The sequence below is a fragment of the Laccaria bicolor genome, genomic scaffold (assembly GCF_000143565.1).
Source record: "Laccaria bicolor S238N-H82 LACBIscaffold_70 genomic scaffold, whole genome shotgun sequence".
Classification (NCBI taxonomy): domain Eukaryota; kingdom Fungi; phylum Basidiomycota; class Agaricomycetes; order Agaricales; family Hydnangiaceae; genus Laccaria; species Laccaria bicolor.
This window is the reverse complement of record NW_001889941.1, coordinates 231-23,193: the sequence shown is the minus strand read 5'-3', so window position 1 is coordinate 23,193 and position 22,963 is coordinate 231. Positions and strand designations below refer to the sequence as shown.

Below are 22,963 nucleotides of genomic sequence, written 5' to 3'. Positions count from 1 at the left end.
TAGGACCAGTCAAATTCTTGGTTCGCGCCCTGCAGAGGTGCTGTTGGCTTCGGGCGAGGTGACATCTGACGATGATAACGACCTAGATATGGCGCTACGGCACGGTTATTCTGACATCTCTTCACACTCCGGCTCCCTGCTATCGATTCAGTTGCCATCAGTTTGTGATTCAGGCTTGTTGTGGTCAGAGTCGTCAACTGGATTGTAATGGGGTAAACCATGAGGACGAAGCTAAAGTGTTCCTTACGTTTCACGCAAGCCTGTTATTAAGCTTATAAAAAGCAACCTACAGTATCTACTGTTGAATGGTAGTTTTTTCTGTTTAATTACCGTTCAGAAATCGTTGTCGTCAAAGTCGGGCTAATCAGAGTCGCATTGATACCTCAACGCTCCGCCAGCACTCCCAGCACCTTCACTCGGCGCCAGTGTAAACTCCCTTGAGTCGACGAAGATCGAGGGAACGGGTTTGGAAGACTCAGTTGCTTCGTACTCTCTGATGCATCCCAAAAGTTGCGTCGTCACATGCTGAACATGGCTCATCATCGGGTTAGCCCAAACATTCCAACGGAAGTCCCTCTTGAGGTCCGCAGGATGAACGGTCAGTTTCTCGATGCGAGGGAGTTGTGTGGTAACGTCCACCAACGACTTCTACACCATTCGTGAGCCTGGCCTCACCATCGGAAAGAACAGATGAACTCACCACAGCGTCGTCGAGGGCTCCCGAAACGAGGCTACCCTCGAGGATCTTCAACTTCTTGCATTGCGAGATCACCACGAGAGCTTGATCCCCGAAGCACCACCCTCCTTCATACTCAGCTATAACAATGAGCTCTTCAAGGGTGCTCGTATGCTTGCCTAAACAAAGGTTATAAAATTGGTTGGCGGCAGGATCAGATTCTTCCTGAGTCTCAAAGTTTGTAGGCGCCAGACGCAGTTTCTTCAATCCTGAGTAGGATGAGATATAATAGAGAAGGGCGGTAGAGACATGGTTCACATCAATGCGTTAAGACGGACATCGGTCGTCTTCAATACGGCCCATATCTCGTCCGGACGCGAGGTTTCTGCCGTACTAACCTACGCCCCGTCTGGATCAGATCCCCATGTCGTGTAATTGTGTAGCGTCAGGGACGTTAGGCGATGGAGATGAGAAAGTGTTATGCTGTCGAGCTTCAGTGAGAATCCCTGCAAACCCAGATGCTTCAGCGGTAAAACGAGGCTTGGAGGGCAATTCCTCAAAAGGCGATGAAGGGATGCCTTTGAACTGTACGTAGGTCCCAGATGAAGGGTGTGCAGGTTTGGCGAGTTCACAATCAAGAGCGAAAGGGGTTCAATGGTTTTCACAAAGGAGTCGTTGTTGGGCGAGGATATTTTGATGATCTGCAGATTTCGTAGCGATTCTAGCCGGAGGTCTGCCATATCAAAAGTTTTTTCTACAATCAACTCTAAAGATTCAAGAAGTGGAAGAGTTTTGGCCGCGTTGATGACCGCTGTTGGCGTCCACTTTGAATCGTACCCACCGATGCGCCATCTTGTGGCAAATGTTGATTCAGAGCACTCACTAGAAGTATCGAAGGGTGACTCACTTGAGACTCTGCAAATTGATTAAAGAGGCGATGGCCACCTGAAGCATGGCCTGCATCTTTTCCTCAGCAATCTTCACCTCAGGAGAATATGGAGGCGGCTGGTCCACCCATTTCTCCGCATCTGGGTCAAACACCCAATTAGGAGAGTCATCGGATGGGTCCTTTGAAGGACAAAGGTTACGGATGTGCAACTCAAGTGTGGCTGTCGCTGCGTGATTGCCCTGCGTCGCCAGCGTCGTGAGTTGTGATATGCTAACATCGAGCCATAAAGTCTAAGTCCCAAAATGACAACAACAAACCACAACTGTGAACTTCGCCATTCCTACCATGTCCTTTGTAGAAGAAACAGACCAAGGCCAAGCACTAAAAACAGAGGTTTACGCCATTGACGAAGCCGCATTGTGCTACCACCACCATCTCATTTACGAAGCCAAAATCCTCAAAGCCACCAGTTTGGACGACGAAAACACCAGCATAACGGGTGCCATAGGCCCGCAATACTATGTGCACTACAAAGGGTGGAAAGAAAAGTGGAACGAATGGGTCCCCGCCGAGCGGCTGCTCAAAAAGACCCCCGAGAATTTAAAGCTGCAGGCCAGCCTGAAGGCCGCTCACCCCCATCTTTCAGGGCGCGGGCCTGGTCAGGCTAGCTCCGGTCTGGTCAAGTCTTGGGGAGGTTCGGCGATAAGTGTCAAGAAGAGGGGAAGGAAGAGGCGACGAGAGCAGGTATTGAAACTTTTATATCGGCGGGGTTATTTTTTGCGTATTGCGCGTCGCTGACTCGAATTTTAAAAAAGGACGAAGGGAACAGAAGGCTGGACAACATTCGTGTCAACGTCCCTAGTTCGCTCAAACATAAACTCGTCCAGGACCGAGACGCGATCACAATAAACAGCCAGGTTAGCTCGCTCTCCCTGCTTTGCCCTTGCTCAACTTAAACTCACGTCCCACAGCTCGTCCCCCTCCCACGCGTCCCAACAGCTTTCGACATCCTCAACTCCTTCAGTGACTCTATTCTGTCCACAAAACCACCACAGTACGCGTTCCTTCCCTTTTATTCTTTCCCCTGTTGACTAATCATCGCCTTAGCCTAATCGAACCCAACCTTGTCCTACCAACCATAATTTCCGGGCTCCAATGCTACTTCGACCGCGCCTGCGGGCCCAATCTCATCTACGCGAATGAACGGGCCCAGTTTGCTGAGGTTAGAAAACAATATTGGACGGGGCCGAAGGTGATAGTAGGCCAGGAGAAGGAAATGAGCCTCATTTATGGGGCAGAGCATTTGCTACGGATGCTTGGTATGTTTTCTTTCTTCCTCCCTCTCTTTCATTTTGTTCTTGTTTGTTTTTATGATCAGGCTGACTTACTTTACCTGATAGTGGTGTTCCCAATGATGATAGTCAGTTCCGAATTAGATGATGGGTCGATCCAAATATTAAGGGATTATATCGACGAATTGCTTTTGTGTGTTTTTGCCCTCTGTGTCATGCTAATTCCATTACTTAACAAATGGACAACATAGGTATATGGAACGTGAAAGGGAAAACATATTCCTTTCAGAATATCAAAGTGGAGATTCAGTAAATTTATGTGTTTCAAAGCCACCGTATGTATCCTGCCTGTGCATTGCCTATAGATGACTGATGCACCCGCCTTGTCGTAGAGCACGGCGTCGTCGAAACCAGAACCAAGAATGAGAAAACCACTCGTTTCAATTTTTTTGCTGCACATGTCGTGACAATATGGTTGTGTTCCTGCAATATAGGTTTGGAGCTTCTTGACAGAGATCTGAGTATCCTTTGCCAAAAGGAAGCAGCCGAGGTCACCTCCACTGAGGGAGAACATTGAACAACATTCGGTATCGCATGTCTTATCAGAATTACAGCATTACTTATACCCCAAACCGTTCCTCAATCCGAGTGCTTGTAAATGCAAAGTGTCATACGTAGACTCTCATCCGGAGGTTAATTTTGTTGGGGCCCCAAGGCAACTTCTTCTCGAGTAGGGCATCTCTTAAAGCTTAGCTTCGACCCCAGCGTCCATTTCGAATTCTAAGTTCTAAGTCTAAAAACGATATGCTATTTGCTTCGTAAAGTGTAACTAACTACCTTTGAATACTATACTCGAATAAATACGTGCGTATTTCGAACCGAACTTGTCAATGAAAACATGCATGCAATGTTGGAACCCCGTGAAAAGAAAAAGGAAAAAAAAATCAGCATAAGTCAGTCCAGTCAGTCGGTCCGCGAACCAAGGTTAACACCTCCCAGCCCCCAACTCCCTCCTCAACTGCTCCGCCCACGCCATGATAAAATAGACCACTCCACAAGGCAACACACACTTCACCCCCACCTCTCTCCAATCCCATCTCCTCCCACCCCACTTCCCCCCATCTCCCCACCTCTTCCAATAAGCCCTCCTGTTCCCCTCCGTCGTCGTTGCGCTCACAGCCGTATCCCCGCCTTCCTTCCCACCACCGCCCTTGGAATCCCACCACAAATTACTCGTGACCCAAATCTGCACGCTCCGACTAACGCTCGTCGTACTCCCTATAACAGCCCACACCACCACCGGCCGTTTCTCGTGTCCGAGTATGGTAAGCGTAAGATGTGTAGCGGGCCAACATATCCCCTGCAGCGCCAACAACCGGACGAGGGTCGATATCGGTGGGTAATAAAGCCGCCAGCGCGTCAACAACCCCGTCGTAAGGCACAAACACTGGTATCCCGTCAAGATAGCCCACAGCGCCGAAACGAAATAGTCGATCCGTTCAGGGGATCCTAGCGGGGGTGGCGAGTAGAAGTGATACAAGTTATAGAGGGTACCAAAGATAGCGGGGACGATGGAGAGAAGTCGGGAAAACTCGAAGAGGAGGGGCGTTAGTCGTTGTTGGAGTGTATTTGGGGGAACGAGTGGGCCGGAGAAGGGGACTTTGCGGGCGGTGGGTAGGTGTCGATGCTACACTTTCTCTTGTTAGACAACAAAAAAGAAAACAAGGACACAAAAGGGATGGGGTAATCACAGGCTCGTCCGTTTCCGTCTCCGTCTCCCCCGCACAGAGTTCTCCGGGGGTCGTGCATATTGGTTTCGGCTGGCCTCTCGAATGACTGGTGCTGAGACTGGTAGAGGACGCGAGCGCGAATAAGCGGGTCCTTAAACTATTGCTGCTTGCATTCCGGCGGGAGGAGGAGGTAGTGTAGATGAGGTCATCGTCTTCTTCCGTGTCAGAGTTCATATCAAGTGGTATTGAGAGTGGGGGCTCGGGTAGGGAAGTATACGGCTCGGGTTCGTGAAGGGGAGTATACAACTCGGGCCGGGCGGAGTAGGCAGGTGGTGGGCAGGTATCGAGCGGAGAAGAAGGAAGTGATTTGAGTGCTGTGGTAGACCTCGATCGAGAAGTCGCGATGGGGACAATCTGTGCTGGCGTGAATAGGAACTTGCAGTTGGATGTTGGTGGAAACACGGAGATATCGTGACTTGACGAGGAGCGTGGTCTTCTTTTGTGTACTCTGAGAAGGGAAGGGGGGGCGGGTAATTTGGATGGGTCGGCGGAGGGTGAGTCAATGATGGTGGTAATAGACGCGGTGGTGGTGATAAGACGGTGTTTCTGGTCAACTGGCAACTCTTTGCCGATGGGATCCCCTTTATGCGACTGCAAATGCTCACAAAAGCCTGAAGCCAACGCTCGTTGGCTTCGCGCTGGAGCAGCAGATCTCACTGCCAGGGTGCAGAGCTCCTTTGGTACGTCTGCAAAATATGCGTTCAAGCTTGTGCTTCGTTGTTCATCAAGGGCTCGTCGAGAACACCTATTTTCTCTGTTTTCTCGTGATGAGAGACACCTGGGAGACCGCATCACGAATCAGCAACAGCTTTATGAAAGACAAAAAATGAAATGAAGGGGAATGAATAAAACATACAAAAGGCTCGGTATGTCTGTTTAAGTATGGAGTCAAGGTATGTGAACGTGTGGCGGAACGTTGTCCGGCAAAAGCCGCCTTTTACCAAATTTCATACTTACAAGTTCTTGCACCGTTCAAGTGGACTGACGCAATGCAGGGCGTCATCATGACCCTCAAAACTTGCAGTGACCACCCACTCAAAATTCCTTTTGTTTAGTACGACTGCGCCTCCACCGTCATTTACTCCACTCTCCGTGTGTACCAAAACCACAGGTACCAAGGCTGGCTACAATCAACTTTGAAGACATTTATGGATCCTTGTTCATTTGATGCGGGGCGCGTTGCATTGTATTTTGCGTGCAAGATGTGGCGGAATCAATATTATCAACGCGCAGTACTAGGCGTAGCATGCCAGTGAAACCAAGAAACTACTTCGTATGTCGACTTCAGCAGGAAACCGCACGTTCGGTATTCATACGTACCTTGCAAGTTATTCTTGTCCAAAGTTCGTTTTTGGAAAAGACGCTTATCGATGCTTCACTTTTCACCAGAAAAAAAAACTCAAGCTTCAGTATTTATGCGCTACGACTGGCGTCCAAGATAGCCCAAGACATTGACAACGTAAGATCATCTTTACCTCAAATCTGCTGGGTGCTCGGGAGTCGGGAGTCGGCTTCAATAATGACTCGCGGTTCCATTATAACTTACCTTATCAGACTCGGACTCGATTATCATTATCACGGTTGTCATCTTATCATCATTCCCGACGGATGTTTTCCGGTGTTCAGTCCTATACGCTAAATCTAATATAGGACATCTCGATTCTCCAAACTCCACTTTGGAGAAAGTTTTGACGCGTACTGTGGCGAACTCATCTGAATGATCGGCATACGCCTACGGAACGTCGGGCCTCCTTCCGCCTCCACACCGCGCCGCAGAGATTCTGATTCCTATAGAAGGTATTTCGAAAGATTCACCCTCATTTTCCTGCATTTGAAATGATACAATCATAAACTGAAGGATATCTTGTCTTCCGACTATACTAAATAGGTAGCTCAGACAGGGGTATGAGTATTCTGATTCGTTGGAGCGACCCTCTTGAAATTTTTAAGAACACCAAACGCGAAGTCGTCATCTTGGAAAAGGATTAGAAAACTATCGATGCCGCACGTTTGTGGTGGTTGGGACAAGGAATGTAGGTGAGCGCTTGGAATTACTTTCAACGTGCCAAGTCAATAGAACTCTGGACAGAAAAAGTTGACGAGGAATGGTGAATTTCGTTCCAGGCTCTAATGGGCAAGGATATTTGTCAGGCTTCCAAATATTTGCTTTGGGCGAGAAATGCCTAGCTCAACGGTCATCAATTTTTCCCTACTCAAGGTGCGATAAGTACAAACGTTCGACGTCGCGGGGATGATGAAAGAAACTTGGCAAAAACGACGATGGTCATGCTTCCTTCCTGCAAGTCAAGAAGTTTTGGGCCCCCTCCGCCATCCAAGTTACTGTGTCACCATTCGGTCAAGATCAATCAATGTTTAGTAGCTTAACTTCGCTCAAGAACATCAGTCCCACTCTCTCCGCCAGTCGAGCGATCGTACGCGCCGCTTTCAAACGACAAGAACCCCACGTCTCTACTCATTCTTGGCGTAATCTCACAACGGAGGAAGCACTACCACTTTTGAAGAGGACTAGTTTCACTCCCACCTTACCAGGAACTACGCAAGCCAGCCGTCTGTGAGCGGACTGGCGTGTCTGAGGCTCCCCGTGCGCGGGTTCACCTTTATAGCGCGCTCTAAGGCGACAACGAAGGGACTCTTTCGGGAACTGGCGTATTTCGACTCGAACATATTTCCAAGCCTTCTGGCCGACGACAGTCAGTTCGAAGCGATGAATCCTTGAAGCAGCAAATTTAAACGTGGACATCCATACAAATATATTCACAAAGTTCTAACAATTTTGTGCATTCGAAACTGAGCGCCCAGTAATTTTATCAAGTTCATTTTTCTGCCCATTTCTCAACAATGCGGAATCCAAACTCGCTGCATTCACCTGTTATTTGCTTATGATATTTTTCAAAGCTTCCCGCCTCCCGCCTCCCGCCTCCGAACATTTCGTCTTCCATCAATCCCGCCACATTCTAGGCCCGTATGAATCAACGTTGCTTATCAGCTGATACCCACTGATTGTCCATTTGGCACCGCCTTTATCTCGACCAAGCATTTAAATGAGTCGAATCTTCTCATGTCCATTCATTCCGCAGATCACTGTCTTGGGAAGGAAACTTCTTTCAACAAAAAAGATTATTTCCATCTAACTATTGTTTAGTTTCTGTCCAGCGGGAACCATCGTATTCGCCTCTCCATCATGCCACCCCGACGTGCAAAGCGCGCTAAAGTGGAGTCTGTGGTCGATGCGACACCCTCGTCGAGAGATGTCGTCTCCCTGCCCACTCGCACATCAAGCGCGTCAGAGCTTCCCGTGGAACTCTTTATGGAAATATTATCATACTTTCCTCGCGCGCCGGTTGGGGTTCCTCGCTATGGGGTATATATTGACAGCACCCCACCCGCTTCCTCTCTTGAGCGCACCGACCTCCTCAGAGCTCTCTCCCAGACGTGCCGACGGTGGAGATTGATTTTTCTACCTCTGCTTTGGGAGTGCCTCGAGGTCTGCACCACCAGATTCCAGAAACCCGCGTGGTATCTTTGGCTCGCCAGGTCATTGGAGAGGAAAAGCAAAGGCCTCACTTCAAGCCCTCAACACGCCGCTCATGTCCGGTGCGCGCCTGTAGTCCATTCATTAAGTCATGTGCGGTTTATCGTCGAACCAACAGATGCGTAAGAGTCAAACTTTCACGTTGCTCAACGGCAACAGTCCTGCCTGCCTTTGTTAGTTGTCTTGGGGCGCTGCCCAACCTACACACGCTGTCGATCATTTTCGCACATACCAAGATGACCAGTAGCCTCAAATCGGCTTTCGAAGGCCGAACGTTTCCGAGTGTGCGAACGGCGGTTGTCCCAAACCATGCTCACAATGTTTTGAGAAGCTGTCCAGAAGTGCGAAGGGTAATTTGTAACTATGGTGATGGAAGCACGCTTGTGAGCGCGATAGGTAAGGAATGCAAAAGGGTTGAAGTCATCGAGGGCTTTCAGCCAGACGAAAAGATGATGAAACGTTTGTCGTTTTTGTGATGCTTTGATCATGCGGATACTATTGATCATTGTCCAACAGGAATCGTGAAGGCTGCGCCTAACCTTCGGACCGCCAGGTTCTCTCGCTCTATTACTCCTGTTCGTAATTCCTCTTTGGCGCCCTAGAGCCCATCTGATTGGCGGCTGCTTATTGTGTAGGCGGCTCTTCTTCTGTTATCTTCTTTGAAAAACCTGGTAAACATTGAGCTTCATACTGATGTCCAGAGTGAGGCAGCCATTGGGAATGATGCCCGCTTGGTAGATTGCATAAAAATAGCGAAAGGAATGCTTCGAAAACGCGAGGGGACGAAGTCATTGATAGTGAGCCATTTTGCTTATATTTGCGCCTCGTTGGGCGGCTGGAGCAAGAACATTGAGCTCGATTAGTTAATTTTTTCGATACAAGCGGCAGACTTCATGGACAACCTGACATTGACATCTTGTTACCTGATTTATCAACCTTGCGAGAGCCATTCCTGTATTTTGATAATATTGTAATGAATTGTAGAGGCCAAGTAGAGGCAAGTTGCGGCTCTAAATTACAACAATTGGGGTATCACCGTATCAGGAATGAAAGCTCTTCTGCCTTAGCTCTGCTACTTTGTTTCCCAGCCAATACGATTCTCACCATCGGCCTCCCATCTGCCGTATGAGATACTGCCAACCTCATATCTCGGTGTTGGGCTGCGAATTCGGCGGGTGAAAGCGCAGGAATTGAAGAGTCCCAGTCGACCACCATCCTACGATGCTCGCAAGCTGCCAAAACAGCCCAATCTAGCTGCGAGGCAGGAATGCGCAAAGAACGAGTGTATCCATCCCAAGCCATCATCGATAATGCGGCGCAAATTGCCAAGGTCATCGTCCCGATCATTACGACGAGGACTGAAAGGCGAATTTGTACGACAGGCTGGGAAACAGTGAGGTTGCGTTGTTGGAGGTAGGGGCACTGTGAGTCTTTGACTGACATGAAAGCCTGCCAGTACCGCAGCATTTGCTTTGCAGTGGGTTGAACGACTGGTTGTCCAGCAATAGACGCTTCCAACACAGGTCGTTTATATATCTTAAAAGTTTGTTTAGAACTGAAGGCAAGATGTTCGTTGGGACTTACTTCTGCAACATTCATAACGGCGTTGGCGTATTGCCCCGTTGGTCCGTAGGCATGGTCAACTGGAATGAAACCTGGCACCGTATTATTGAATATACACTCTACAACATGTACATCGGACTTGAAAGATGTTTCTTGGAACGTTCCGAACGATGTTAAACCCACGCCGTGAAGCAAGACGTTGGCCAGAGAGATATTCATTGACGTCGAGTTGCCAAGACCGCCAGCATCTGGTACCGAACCAAAGACATAAGTGTTGATGTTGTCCCGAACTGCTCCTGTGCCATTATTATCAGGGTCATAATAAAACCCACTATAGTCCGTTCCTTGACGGGTCGGGTCAACGGTGGCCCATTGAGGGAGGACTGTGCTCAACAAGGGGATTGCATCTTGGAAGCTGGTGGAGTTGGCGGAGTAAACATGGAGATCAACAGCGGGATAGAGGTTGTATGAGCAGTGCCCCTGCCATGTGTTGTTCCATTCCTGACCAACAAAAATCCACCCCGACGTGTCATTTGGAACGTAATCAAAGAGTTGCTCGAGCGGAGCATTGGCGTATTCCAAAGCCTGGATCCGTGCAGCTAGTTCAACAGTTGCACCATCTATGGTATTAAACTGGCTGACGAGTCGTCCCGAGACGAGCGCACTGCGATGAACGATATTGCTCTGAACGGTGCGGTTGGCAATGCTTGTGCTTGCAGCGCTAATAATAGCCGCGACGATACAGGCCAGCGAAGCCAGCGTATAGAAGATCTCTCCTCCGAAAAGACTTCTCGCAAGCATGCTCCGAAGTTGGAATACCTCGTCAATGGTTGTGGTCGGGGATATGGACCAAAGGCTAACTTGTGATTTATGCAGTTGAGGATTGAAAAGTTTTCTTCTGATCCAAGAACGATACATGGAGCGAAGACACACAGCGATGATGGTAACACAAAAAGTGATGTATGCACCAAAAATAGCCCTGATGGTGGAACGCGACCCAAGGCCGCAATCGATGAAGTAGTCATGACCTGCAAAATTGCCTTGAACCATCTTCGTAAGTGAAAGGAAGGGAGATGACAATATGGGGGCTGCTTGGGCAACTCACCTCATATTGAGAGGCACGGGCGTTTATGTCTTTGGCCTCGCCTTTGCTGCAAGGTTCATCTCGGGAAGTCTACTTGAAACCAGGGTCTGTTTGTATTGAAAAGGAAGCTCCGCTCGGCAGCATAAGTGGATGCGTTGTAGATGGCCATTTTGCAGTGTTGCAGCTTTGGACGCGTTTCGAGTAGACATTTGAGGAGGCGCCTAAGAAATACGCTCATACAAGATATGAGGAAAAAAAAGTCAAAGTAGACAACGATCGGGTTCAACCTGGTTCAACGCGACCAAATTATCGTTTGACATGTCATCCGGCTGCCAGATATCTGCTTTATTGACGTTGATAACGCTTTACCGATGAGCTCTGACTAGTCAAAGTAGATGAGCCTTACCATCACGTTAGCATTTCTTACACCGCCGTCAGTCTCCGGGGAGTGGATCATGCGATAATCTGGAAATCTCAAAAAAGAAAAAAAAAAAAAGTCGGAGTCAATTTCGTACCAGGTTCTGCCCTTGTCAATGGGCTGAAGCCTGATGGTTCTGCAACCGCCGATAAACTGACGAAAGATGGGGTGGTATAAAGCCACGGAAACCGCTGAACCGGCACGCAGGGGTCGACTCCATACGATTTTCTGAGCATCTGTCTCCTGAATCCTTACCTTATACACCTTTCCCAGACTTGAAGGAGGTGCTGCAGAAAGTTTGGCGTTAAACCTCCGGCGGTCCTTATGTTGATGCGGCACACCAGCTGCAAAATGCTCGGAAACCTGGGATGCCTCAGTAACATCGACACAAATATTTTTGAAAGCTTTCTGTGAATTGTGGTCGGAAGAGTGGGATACGTCCAGAGGATGACACGGAGCATCGATGTGAGCGAAGCGATTGCCAGCACGCTTGCCTCTCAATTTGATCAATTTCTGGAGTATGTAGTCCAAAAGTCTCGACATGAATTTTGATTAGGGCTGCGCACCGTCCCCGTCATAGACGGGTCGACGGACGGGTCTGACGGGCAATTGTCCGTCTCCGTTTGGACCTGCAGAACACCCGTTTTCATCCGTCACATGACGGCCGTAACGGCCGTCAGACGGGTCATCGACATATTCTATTATTTCCTCGTAATTAGCTGTACTATCTTTTGATTGTGTCAAAAGTGTCTTATTATTTACCTTTTGCAAGCTCTATCTCAGCTACATGTGGTTCAAATGCAGCTCGAAAACAATTAGAAACAGCCTAATGGTGCTGACTCATCGCAATTGAAACCCCGCGAAATGTCTGTTACACACCTTGAGGTTGCAATTTGCTTTTTGAAGGTGCAAATCTTTCTTATCTGTGCTCAATAATTCTTTTTACTTTTTCCAGGTACCGAAAAAGTGTGAAAAAAATGAATTACATCGAAAGGTGGGCAAAACGGCCGTCTAACCCGTTTACGGCCGTTTTTGACCCGTCCGCTTCCGTTCTGACTTTCGAAGTGCAAATTTACGGCCGTTAATCGACGGCCGTCCCCGTCAAACGGACGGTGCGCAGCCCTAATTTTGATATCGACAAAGTGGGTCGGCGTCGGGCCAGGTCAACGGTGGCCCAATAGGCTGTTTCACAGTAGGCCAACTTAGGTCCCAACTTTCATCTCAACTTGTGGGCCAACTTCAACAAAGTTGAGGAGGAAGTTGGCCAACTCTACCGTGAAACACCCTGAACTGCAGAAAACATAAAGTTGGGCTGATTTGGGCTCGGAAGGAATTCCGGATGCAGATTTCTGCCTATTTTGGATATGTGGGAAGTTTCAAGGTGAAGTTGGGCACCAAGTTGGGATCAGAGTTGGCTGCAAATCGGCGTCAGGACCACGATTTGCATCCCAACTTCATGAAGTTGGTCAAACTTTGTCCTTCCAACTTGGCAAAAGTTGCTCACCAAGTTGGGGATCAAGTTGGGACCTAAGTTGGCCTACTGTGAAACACCCTAATGTAGAAGTACTAGAGTTGGAGGCTGTGCTCCAACCACGATCAGAACACCTCGAATGTACCTTCCTTCTCAGATGGTCACTGAACTTCCAGTGGAGATATGGCTTCATATTGTTGGATTCATCCCAGCAGACGATCGCCGGAAGTTGGTCGGCGTCAACCGCGTCTTTTTCGAACTTATAATGGATGAGCTCTATGGCCAACTCAACTTCGTCAATTCCAATCCTTGGGAGTTGATAGAAACTCTAATGAGTCTCCAGTACGTCTGAAATTTTTTATGGGTGAAGCAGAAAATCAAAGCACCCTTTTCAGTAACTCCTTCCTGGCCGATAGGGTTCGTGTGCTGAAAATCTGGCCCGGTGCACTTTGCGACGCGATACACACAATGAAAGCCTTGAAAAAGCCTTTACAGATCCAGCGTCATAAGCCCGATGCTCCAGACCCCCATACTCGCCCTCCAGGAAGTTTGAGTTTACTCGTGAACAAAGTGTTCAAAAAGCGACCGACCCCAACCGACACATCACTACCGTCTCCTCCCGATGTACTTCCCCCTCCGGATAAACGGAAAGAGCTCTTCTTCGACGCTATTTCACGGCTCCACCGGGTCCATGAGCTCAGAATGTATTACCATGAAGAGCATGGTCGCTCGTTTCTCCACGATTACACAACAGGCATCTGGTCTGTGCATGGGAGGAACATCCGCCGGTTGGTGATAGAGATCCCATTTGATAATGCGATGGCTATTATCCCACGTACGGGGGTTTTGGAGATCCTTGAGGAGCTCGAACTTATCCTGCGTTGTAATCCGTCTGATGCATCTGCAAAGGATACCCTCTGTGCTTTCGTCAACGGCCTGGCCCCTACCCTCCATTCCCTTTCACTCAGATTCGTTAACCACAGTCCGTTATCCTTGATCGAAAGCCTTGAGTCTTTCCCTCGTATAAAAAAGCTTTCTATTCCCATGCCACTTAATGAGTATCACAGGCCTGATCACTCTCGTCTTCGCCGCTTTCTGTCTAAAAACGATACACTAAGAGACTTGCACATCTCGTATCCTTCCTGCTGTTCACCACATGCATGGAGGATGCCGCCGTTATTCCACCAAATCCAGGTGACGGTATCTTGCCCGGACACAACTTTACCTGAACTTTGCTCGCTGGAGCTCAGTCTGCGATCCCCTGCGCTAATCAGCAGGGAAGCAATTGACCTTTTTGCGGGTCTAAGTCAGAATCTGACCTCGTTGACGCTGACTAGCCGCACCTTTTCAGTTAGCACAATCGACACGATCTTGCTCTCATTCGAGAATCATAAGCTCAAAGAGTTGTCTCTCTTCTCTGAGCATCTCAGCGCTGAACTCATGGACACGTTTGTTCGTCGATGCCCCGAACTAATCAAGCTTGTTCTGGAAATTGAGGATGTGGTCGGTTCCGAAGCTGCTTTATTATTGGCCCAATATTGATGACCCCTACAGGAGCTCAAATTTATCAGTGCAATGGCGGAGAGAAGAGATCTCGAAGACCTACGAAAGCCTTACAAGGATTGGACTTTACAAGACCTTAGCATTTTACAGTGGGTATATGGTCACGGCCGTGGGCATAATTGGGCCTGCATGAGGGCAGTGGCTGACGTCGCGCCCACTATTCGAAGCTTTGCTGGCCAAGGAAACATGGAGGAAGCCTCCCTGCGGGGCTTGCGCCCTCAGCTAGTAATCGACCTGCAGCAAAGACCATCCGCATGGCAGAACTAGATGGTCATGGAAGTCAAAATGGCGGCAGAATAATGCTTTACTGTCACATTTATACCATATATAACCCCCTGTATTTGGTTCTATCGGGAACATGGATGATAGTCCATAGTGTTAGGATGGACGCCGAGGGTATGAGACTTTGATATTCCAGGTGTATAGGCATAATTTATAACCCGCTTGGTGGTATGTACAGTAGTAGTAAGTGATTGTTCCACTCCCTGAGTTGAACATCAACAGCAAAGCAAGTGCAGAGAAAAAATGCGAGAAGAACGAAAAGCCCACTATGTGGCTCAACCCGTTCACGAACCCTCTATCGTATGCTTCTCTGTTCTTCGACGACCTTCCACACCCACTTCATCAGCACCTCCTCCAACATGGCATCCCAACCCTCTTCCTTCCTCGCCACCATCTTCGCATCAAAAACTAGTGGTGGCTCCGAAAATCGCTGCTTGACGGGAGAACTCAACGGAGTTGCGATGGCTGCGCCTGGAGCGGGAGTATTGTTTGCTCCAGAACCATGCTTGAGCGGTTGGTAAGGAGTTTGAATGGGCAGCATGAATCGCAGCTTCAGCGCGCTGAGAAGAGGAAGAGCACATGAATCAGTAGAGCGTGTGGAATTGAGCATCGTACTAACCCAGCCCACAGGCGCAGATTGTCGGTCCTTCTAAACGTCCAGCCGCTCTTCTTTCCAGGAGCGGCGCTGGCTTCACCCTCCAAGTCAGCTTCCGCTGATTTCTCCAAAGCTATAATGTCGTGGATGCCGTCCTTGCTCACGTAGCCCCATGGCTTCTTTGACTTCCGGACACAAGAGTTGTACGCGGTGCAGAGCAGTTGACCAGATGAAAGGCTTTCAAGAAAGGCCTCTCGAGGTGAAGAGGGCTGCAAAGCGGGTTGGAGTGCGGGCGGAAGGAAGGATAGCAAAAGGGAGTGAGCTCGACCTAGACCATACGATGAGATAACGTTCGGGAGAGAGGAGAACAGCATACCGAGATTATCCTCAATAAAGTTGTTTTTTCGCGCCCACTCCGGAAGTTCGTCATCGTCTATGCTTTCATACTCCCCCACATCCTCTCCAATGTCATCCATCTGCTCCGGCTCTTCCGACAAGCTCATCCCTTCCATGAGGCCCACCATCCCCGTAGACACCCTCCGTCTGCCAACATCAGAAACCACCCCAAGGCTTATGCCTTCTCCATCCCCAGCGCTCACCCGCCGATTCTTCGGCCTTGGACCGCCCCTCGCCTTAAGCTTCCTCTTCTCCCTCTCCCAACCCCTCTCCGCCAAACCCTTTTTCGACCCGCCAAATAACACCTCATCAACAACATCCACATATGAAAGCAACACTTTCCTCTCCCTCTCCAAATCCTCTAGCTTCACGTCTTGCCTATACAACCACCCGTTCCCAACAACGAGTCTCTCGTCCCAAGGCTCCCTCTTCTCCTTCCCATCATCCTCGTCACCAAACACAAACGAGCTGTCTTCCTCATCTTCCCAAACCGGAATGCTCTCAAATCGGCCTTCCACCTGCACGAGGGAGTATGTTAAATATGGGTCTTGATCGATGCTACCAATATCGGATTCATCAGGCAACAACTCCATCGCTTCAGCCCCGCGAGAGTTGCCGCCGTCGCTTTGGGCATCGTACGCGTCGTCGCTGAGCGGTAGGCGACAAGTCTCCTCCAGCTCACGAAGGACAGTAAGCACTTCTAACGCGGATTTCCGGATGAGAGTTAGAGGGTCTGGGGACGAGGATGAGGGTAGATTCGTAGATTTTCCTGGTCCTAGTATCTTGGATCGGAATTGGGATCGTATCGTGCCTGCGGATTCGTCTGGGAGGGAGAGAACATAGTTTCGGACTGCACGTATGGCACGAGTTGTAGTTTGTAGTATGCCCAAGACGTCGATTGTCGTCGAAGTAGGGGTGGTGTTGTCGATGCACCAAGCGTGGGCCACCACAGAGAGATTTTCAATAACACCTGGAAGCAAAGACTCCGGGTTGACTTCGTAGGTCTTGACAAAGGGAGGAAAGACTGGGGGGTTGGGCACTACCGGTGATGGTGGTAGGAGGAACTCTTGTAAACTCCCTACAGAAGGCGGTGAACGAACGTGTGAGGTCCCGCCTATGGCTGGCACTAGCCCATAGTGCGGTTTATCTAGCTTTGGGCTGTTGCGAATCAGTAGAGAACAACGGCAACGATGACTGAGAACCCACTTCTTCTTCGCAGCGATCCCTGTCTTGGTGAAATAATGCTGCAAGTGTTCTATGCTCCCCAACGCCATAACGCTCCCGCGTTTCGCAGCACTGCGGCTGAAGGGTTTCAAAGGCTTGTTCGTCGAGTTCATGTTAGGGTAGAACGCGGTCTGTCGACGCGCTTTCTTCGCTGTTGCTACGTCTGGTGACGACGAGCTTCCCGCCCCTGTCGAATCGGGGGTAAGAATCATGGGCGTCGTTGATGCGGAGGAATCTGAAGTCATGTCCGGATATAATATGGATGGGGTCTATAAATGAAGGTAGTGGCCCAGTGGGTAAAAGGGAATATCGTAAGTGTATTACAACAAGATGGAAACGTTATTACGACCGTGTCAGACGTGGGAATAACACGACCCCTATAGGATCTAGTAGTGAAGTCACTGAAGTATGTAGCAGCCAAAGCTAAGGCTGGTTGGTGGAAAGGAGGACAGAGGATAAAACTTGAAATGGTGACCAATTAGTAGAATAGTCCGGACGAAGGCGACGAGTAGCCACGCGAGCAAAACCAATACGTTAGACGCAAAATCCCTCTCGATTGGGTGGAGGGGAGTCTTATTCCAGCCATCACTTTTGGAGCTGATCTTGTGGGCGACCGAATGTAAATATGAAGACTGCGGAGGCAAGATAAACTGCAGATCCACACATCTAGCATTGTCCAATCGACATTACTGAGGTGGCGTGGGTTGATCTCTAGTTCATAAGAGAGACTGAAATATATCTTGATCGTTTTCAATCGACTGGTCGGCAGAATTCGACGCAGAACCTTGATTAGTCTTAAAAGAGATCCACTGTCAAAAGCGAGATAAGGATCATAGAGGTGGTCAAGGTTCGAGGGAATGCTCAAATCAACATCCTTTACTGCGTCAGGACGATGGAGCGGTAGAAAGTAATGGAAAGACTTAAGAGACCCAGCCACGTTTTGCAGAAGTTTCTCGATCTCTTTCCTCCACCGGTCAGATGGGTATATTCCACACCCTCTGATAAAGAGGTATTCTAAGCTGGAAAGGTCGATCGACTGGGAGTCATGAAAACGAGTGAAAATAGCTGGGCCAGAGAAAGAAGCAAAGCCTCCAAGTTCGAGACGTTTCAGCGCCATTGGACGACCTGTGAAAGAAGTAGTCTGGAGCTGAGTGTGACGGCCCACGTCAAAGACTCTCAGATACTCCAATCCGCGAGATTTGAGTAACAATGACAAAGGAAAGTCCTCTATGGCTTTGATGATATCGATCCGGGTCACCGTCGGACGTTGGAGTGCTTTTAGAATCGTGGATTGCATGCGCGGAGGCATCTTTTGCCATAAAATTGGGTACAAGTCAGCGTTGTGCCGGTTGTGCAACTGTTCTGAAAGTCGTCGACTGTCACTGACTGTGACATTTCGCAACCAAACACAACCGCGACTTTGCGGGGTGCCAGGGGTGTCCTCATATATTATGTAATGTAATTTTAGGTGTAGACACTTCTGAGATTTCGAGGTGGATTTGACTTTCTCACGATCTACAGTTGACTGTGAGTCTGTGACCTAAGGTCGGTGACGCAGAACAACTGTCACAGGTAGCACGCAAAATGGATTGTGGTAGATACGGAACATGATATAGAGGAATCTAGAACAGTGGTAGATACAGAATATGATGTAGGAATAACTGTGCAGCGTTAGAAGACCGCGCAGTGCGATATAGCATATGCCCAGAGGTAGGACCCCATGGCACCGCGCAAAGTTGCGAACGTTTGACCGTTGACGACCTTTGGTGACTCTCTCACGATTTACGGTCGGTGACTGTGACCTCAGGTCGCCGACCCGCACAACACTGGTACAAGTCATAAACTCGTCTGAAGGTTATCGCGGTGATCAAGAGGTGTCAGATCGGTCGATCTGCTACGTGAATGATGGCAGGGTACCCCCCCACCTACCCCCCCAAATAAGGAAATACGGCAATGCGGCAGCGTTGATGGCATCCTATCATTCTTCCACCATCTCCAGACGCATCGTAGGCAAAACGACGCGTCCTCCTCGACATATCCTACAAAAACATGTCAAGGCTTGATGTATAATATACTTGTATATAGCTTATTTTCAGCATCAAATGTGCCTTCATCTGTTCATAGTTAACTCATCACATAACTGGGTTTCATTTTTCAGCGAAGAAACCAGCCTCTACTCGAGTGATGCATCTCCTGTGCCCAACCTACATCAAACATGGGTATGACCACACATCCAACCCCCTTTGTTGGCATCAAGCTGGTAGACCCTATAAACTCAGTACATCTGTTGTTGCATTGTTGCAGAGGATCCTTTCTTACTATCACCACATCAACAAAGAGCATGTCCAGCTCAAATGTCCTACAACAATCATGTTTTTCATCGATATCCTTCCTATACCAACACACTGTTATCTTTATTGACTTTCGCTGAACTTTTCTCTTTGTGAATCAGTCGCTGCTGGTGATCCTATTGATGAGCCATCACTTTGCCGCTGACATACCGACCCTCGGAAATTACCGGTGTCAAGCTCGCGTGGCCAGATCACACGTCGCAAATCGACCGATCTGACACCTCTTGGCGGTGATGTGTTGGAATGAAGAGAGAATATGGATGAACGCGTAATCCCATGGCGCTGGCACGGAAGGATCTATTCGAAATGATGCGTCATCTAATATATCCAGGTGTCGCACATAATCGACAAGGTGGGGCGATTCGCGGAGGAGCTCGAAAAACACCTTTGCCGAACCGAAGGGCGGATCTTCATGTTTAGACTCCAGCATTGATGGGATAGTTAATGACACCTGGTAGAAAAGCTTCCTTTGTGCGAGATGGCGAAAAATTGCAGACACTGTTGAACAACGTTGGATTGCGGCCGAGTCGAAGTGAAGGCAATCAAATATCGTGGCGAAGAGCTCTAGAGGCAATTGAGTGCACATGGTGGAAGGAAAGAAAGGAGGTACTTATGACGGCAATTGCTTGAACGAAGTTTACCACGTGCATCGGATAGGAGACTTGAGCTTGAGATACCGTCTTGGACTCGGACTGTTTTCATTTTCATTTTTCAAGTTATCACTGGGGATCACCGTGGATCATGTTGGAGTCTTCCAGTAGGTCGGAGTCGGATGTTTGCAGTGATCATGATATCGATATTTCAGAAGATACAATTTCTGCTGTGCCAGTGAGTCCCCTCGCCATCGCGACCATGTGCTGTTAATTCCTCCCTTCTCTCGAAGTACCCGTTCGACATAGATCTCCTGCCACTTTGATTCCTCGGAAGCTCTCGTCGTTAGTGACTCAGTATGGTTGAAAAAAAGGCAAGAATTCTGGAGTCCGCCCCTCGGCGGTGGCGGCCCCGATCTCGAGACCACCGCTGCTCAAACAGCATCACACGAAGCTGACCCCTAAAGCTAAAGCCAACGGATTCCTCTCCCCTTTCTCCCTCCCTCGCCCCATAAACCTTAGTATACTTAAAAAATGTCCAGACCTCTGTTCAGATAAACCAGACCGATGAGGTTATTGTGTATGGAAAAGAAAAGAGCAAAAAATGAGGAGACGTGCTTGGATCCAAACGGCAAACTTCAAATTTTGTGGGTAGCCCCCTTCGCTTGTTCAATATTAACGAGGCGTCGACAAGAAGCTGTCATTAAGCAGAAATCGCTCATCGTCCCTCCCGATCACCACTCAACAGCTGGCTCCCTTCGTTGTCCTAATTAAACATTTGAAAAAAAATAGTTAAGAGGTGTCGAAACCTCTATCCTAACCAACCAAGGAAGCTGATGCAGCGAAGGGAGAAGAATTGAAAGTGTTATGTGAGTTGGTATCGACGACGTTGTCAATGAGTACTTCTTAGAAAAACAGTGACTGCTGGGTAGCCGTGCAAAACCAGATTGTGACTCGCAAAATGCCTTTTGATTGCGCGCAGGGAAGTAATCCACCCAGCATCCTTAAAATACTTCGTGTGGTCGTCCGGATGTAAATATGACAACTGCGGAGGTTGGGTAAAGCGCAAATCAACGTATCTAGCACGCCCCAGTCGATATCCCCGGGATATGAGGGGACATGCATATCGAGGTTGAGATGTAGCTTGATGGTATTGATTCGACTGCAAGGCGGGATACGTCCAAGACACTTGATGAGCCAAGGGAATCCATTATCAGCGAGGTTGGTCGAGATCCTTAAGCATTCGAGGTACGAAGGAATGCTCAAGTCCAGAGTAGAAGAGTCAAAATCATGACGTCGTGCTTTGGGCATTATCAGAAATGGAAATCGTCAACTTCATGTAGTGCTTACCATGTCGAGGCCGAAAATAGTGCAGGCACTTGAGAGAACCAGCCACTTTTCGCAGAAATGCCTCTGTCTCCTTTATCAGCGAGGGCCACGTTCGATCCATTTCGACGCGAAGTGATGTTAATTGGGAAAGGTCGACCGACTCAGGGTCACGCGTAAAACGAAAGACCTTGCCGCCCGACAATGGAGTGGTCTCCCTGAGCTCGAGACTTTTCAGCGCCATTTTTTGAACTGGTGGAGAAGGCTTGAATGGCAGAACTCGCTCCCAAGCCTCCAAATCAAAAACTCTCAAATGCTTCAACGCATGGGAATCGACCAACAACTGCAAATGGAAATCAGCAATGGTGTCGAGAATTTCAACCCGAACCACCGTCGGACAGCGGATTGATTCTAGAATCGCGGTTTGCATGTTGGAAGGCAGATTCGCCCATTTGATTTTCGAGACGCGCCTTCTGAAGATTATTGCGGAGAGGTGTTTAAAAGAAGACAGAATGTGGATAAACGCATCGTCCCCTTGCATGGTGAAAGCATTCATCTGTCTCGTATACCCGTCATCTGTGATATTCAGCCGTCGCACATAATCAAGGAGATGAGGAGATTCTGCAAGGTGCTCCAAAAGCACCTCTGCCGAACCGAAATTCGGTTGTTCAATGCCTGATGGAATGCTAAGGGACACCTCGTAGAAAATCTTCCTCTGGGCTAGAGAGCGGAAAGTAGACGACACTGTGGAAACGCTCTGGAGGGTGGTAAAGTCGCGATGAAGGCAGCCGACGATAGTGTCGAAGAGCTCTAGAGGAAGCTGGCCTTTCATGATGGAAGGCACGAAGGAGGGTATCTGAGTTGAAGATTGAGAACAAATGATTGATTCTGAAAATCAGTGATTGAAACCAGGGGGCCGTCATTGGAGAAATCCGTGAGATCGACTGTGAGAGAAAGCACGTGCATTCTGAAAGGCAGCTGCACTCGCCTGCACCGCGCTATCCAACCACATATTGATTTCTTTTTCAGCTGCGCCGGAGCAGACGCTCTGACCGATACACGGCCATTATCAAGCCTTTATTTAAGTATAAAATCTACCATTTTGCAAACTCTGCAGACGTGCGCAATTGGTGCGCAAGTTGCGCAACTACGTTAAATATCCCACTCAGTTACTATATGTACGAATGAAAGACGGCATTTATCCTACAACCACAATAGATATAGACACCGGAATTCACCAGGTTGAATGTCGTCTGCCAGGAGGAGATCACATTGACACAACCGCATTTCACCTCTCCTCTTTACCCGCACCACCCGAGCACCTGGTCCATTTGCTAGCATACTTATCCTTCCGACCCCATCTTTGCGCTTTCAGAAAAAGCCTTGCCATGATTTGTTATCGCGTTTCGGACTCTTGAGGGATGTCCCATTTGGAACACACGTGCTTTCTCCCACGACCTGACTGTACCAGTCGATTTCACGGATTTCTCCGATGACGGCCCCCTGAACATGTATGTAAACGGATCAGACGTGGGAATAGCCCTACCCCTAAGGTATCACCAGAATCTAGTAGTCAGAGACAGAAGTTGGGCAGAAGTTATGTAGCTGCTAGCCAAGCTAAGGATCAAACTTGAAACGGTGGCCAATCTGGATGGTCCGAACGAAGTCATCGACGGGTAATGTGGGCAAAACCAATACTTGACCAATACGTTACTCGTAAAATCCCTCCTGATTGGGTGAAGGGAAGCCTTATTCCAGCCAATACTTTTGGAGCTGATCTTGTGAGGGACCGAATATAGATGTCGCAACTGTGGAGGCAGTTTAAACTGCAAATCCAGGCATCTAGCATTGTCCAGTCGAGATTACCGAAGTGGCCTGGGGTGACCTTTGGTTCATAAGA

The 22,963-nt window shown here is 48.7% G+C and overlaps 9 protein-coding genes across 9 annotated transcripts; 3 read left to right on the top strand and 6 right to left on the bottom strand.

The window, feature by feature from the left end:
- Window positions 1-360: 360 nt before the first annotated feature.
- Window positions 361-1,903, bottom strand: LACBIDRAFT_316166 (uncharacterized protein; the record flags this gene model as incomplete). The annotated part of the gene is made up of 5 exons (XM_001889598.1): window positions 361-648; window positions 701-945; window positions 1,161-1,528; window positions 1,584-1,835; window positions 1,896-1,903. The coding sequence occupies 5 exons, from the start codon at window positions 1,901-1,903 to the stop codon at window positions 361-363; spliced, it is 1,161 nt and encodes a 386-aa protein (XP_001889633.1).
- Window positions 1,904-3,606: 1,703 nt separating this feature from the next.
- Window positions 3,607-5,650, bottom strand: LACBIDRAFT_334792 (uncharacterized protein; the record flags this gene model as incomplete). The annotated part of the gene is made up of 5 exons (XM_001889597.1): window positions 3,607-3,650; window positions 3,926-4,544; window positions 4,609-5,425; window positions 5,504-5,519; window positions 5,605-5,650. 5 exons carry the CDS (start codon window positions 5,648-5,650, stop codon window positions 3,607-3,609), a joined length of 1,542 nt encoding a protein of 513 aa, XP_001889632.1.
- Window positions 5,651-5,793: 143 nt separating this feature from the next.
- Window positions 5,794-6,220, bottom strand: LACBIDRAFT_316163 (uncharacterized protein; the record flags this gene model as incomplete). Its single annotated transcript, XM_001889596.1, has 3 exons — window positions 5,794-5,913; window positions 5,968-6,051; window positions 6,194-6,220. 3 exons carry the CDS (start codon window positions 6,218-6,220, stop codon window positions 5,794-5,796), a joined length of 231 nt encoding a protein of 76 aa, XP_001889631.1.
- Window positions 6,221-7,839: 1,619 nt separating this feature from the next.
- On the top strand, window positions 7,840-9,122 carry LACBIDRAFT_295923 (uncharacterized protein). The gene is made up of 4 exons (XM_001889635.1): window positions 7,840-8,250; window positions 8,319-8,659; window positions 8,717-8,775; window positions 8,836-9,122. Exons 1-4 carry the CDS (start codon window positions 7,850-7,852, stop codon window positions 9,061-9,063), a joined length of 1,029 nt encoding a protein of 342 aa, XP_001889670.1. The 5' UTR covers window positions 7,840-7,849; the 3' UTR covers window positions 9,064-9,122.
- A 9-nt stretch (window positions 9,123-9,131) lies between these two features.
- Window positions 9,132-12,109, bottom strand: LACBIDRAFT_334790 (uncharacterized protein; the record flags this gene model as incomplete). Its single annotated transcript, XM_001889595.1, has 9 exons — window positions 9,132-9,152; window positions 9,305-9,736; window positions 9,785-10,813; window positions 10,869-10,937; window positions 11,254-11,312; window positions 11,424-11,759; window positions 11,832-11,963; window positions 12,028-12,048; window positions 12,106-12,109. The coding sequence occupies 9 exons, from the start codon at window positions 12,107-12,109 to the stop codon at window positions 9,132-9,134; spliced, it is 2,103 nt and encodes a 700-aa protein (XP_001889630.1).
- A 766-nt stretch (window positions 12,110-12,875) lies between these two features.
- LACBIDRAFT_295922 (uncharacterized protein) lies at window positions 12,876-14,783 on the top strand (the record flags this gene model as incomplete). The annotated part of the gene is made up of 3 exons (XM_001889634.1): window positions 12,876-13,078; window positions 13,153-14,239; window positions 14,291-14,783. 3 exons carry the CDS (start codon window positions 12,876-12,878, stop codon window positions 14,564-14,566), a joined length of 1,566 nt encoding a protein of 521 aa, XP_001889669.1. The 3' UTR covers window positions 14,567-14,783.
- Window positions 14,784-14,876: 93 nt separating this feature from the next.
- Window positions 14,877-17,041, bottom strand: LACBIDRAFT_316159 (uncharacterized protein; the record flags this gene model as incomplete). Its single annotated transcript, XM_001889594.1, has 4 exons — window positions 14,877-15,141; window positions 15,201-15,504; window positions 15,553-16,730; window positions 16,779-17,041. 4 exons carry the CDS (start codon window positions 17,039-17,041, stop codon window positions 14,877-14,879), a joined length of 2,010 nt encoding a protein of 669 aa, XP_001889629.1.
- Window positions 17,042-20,643: 3,602 nt separating this feature from the next.
- Window positions 20,644-21,895, bottom strand: LACBIDRAFT_316158 (uncharacterized protein; the record flags this gene model as incomplete). The annotated part of the gene is made up of 2 exons (XM_001889593.1): window positions 20,644-21,038; window positions 21,088-21,895. The coding sequence occupies 2 exons, from the start codon at window positions 21,893-21,895 to the stop codon at window positions 20,644-20,646; spliced, it is 1,203 nt and encodes a 400-aa protein (XP_001889628.1).
- A 352-nt stretch (window positions 21,896-22,247) lies between these two features.
- Window positions 22,248-22,510, top strand: LACBIDRAFT_316157 (uncharacterized protein; the record flags this gene model as incomplete). The annotated part of the gene is made up of 1 exon (XM_001889633.1): window positions 22,248-22,510. One exon carries the CDS (start codon window positions 22,248-22,250, stop codon window positions 22,479-22,481), a length of 234 nt encoding a protein of 77 aa, XP_001889668.1. The 3' UTR covers window positions 22,482-22,510.
- Window positions 22,511-22,963: the final 453 nt, after the last annotated feature.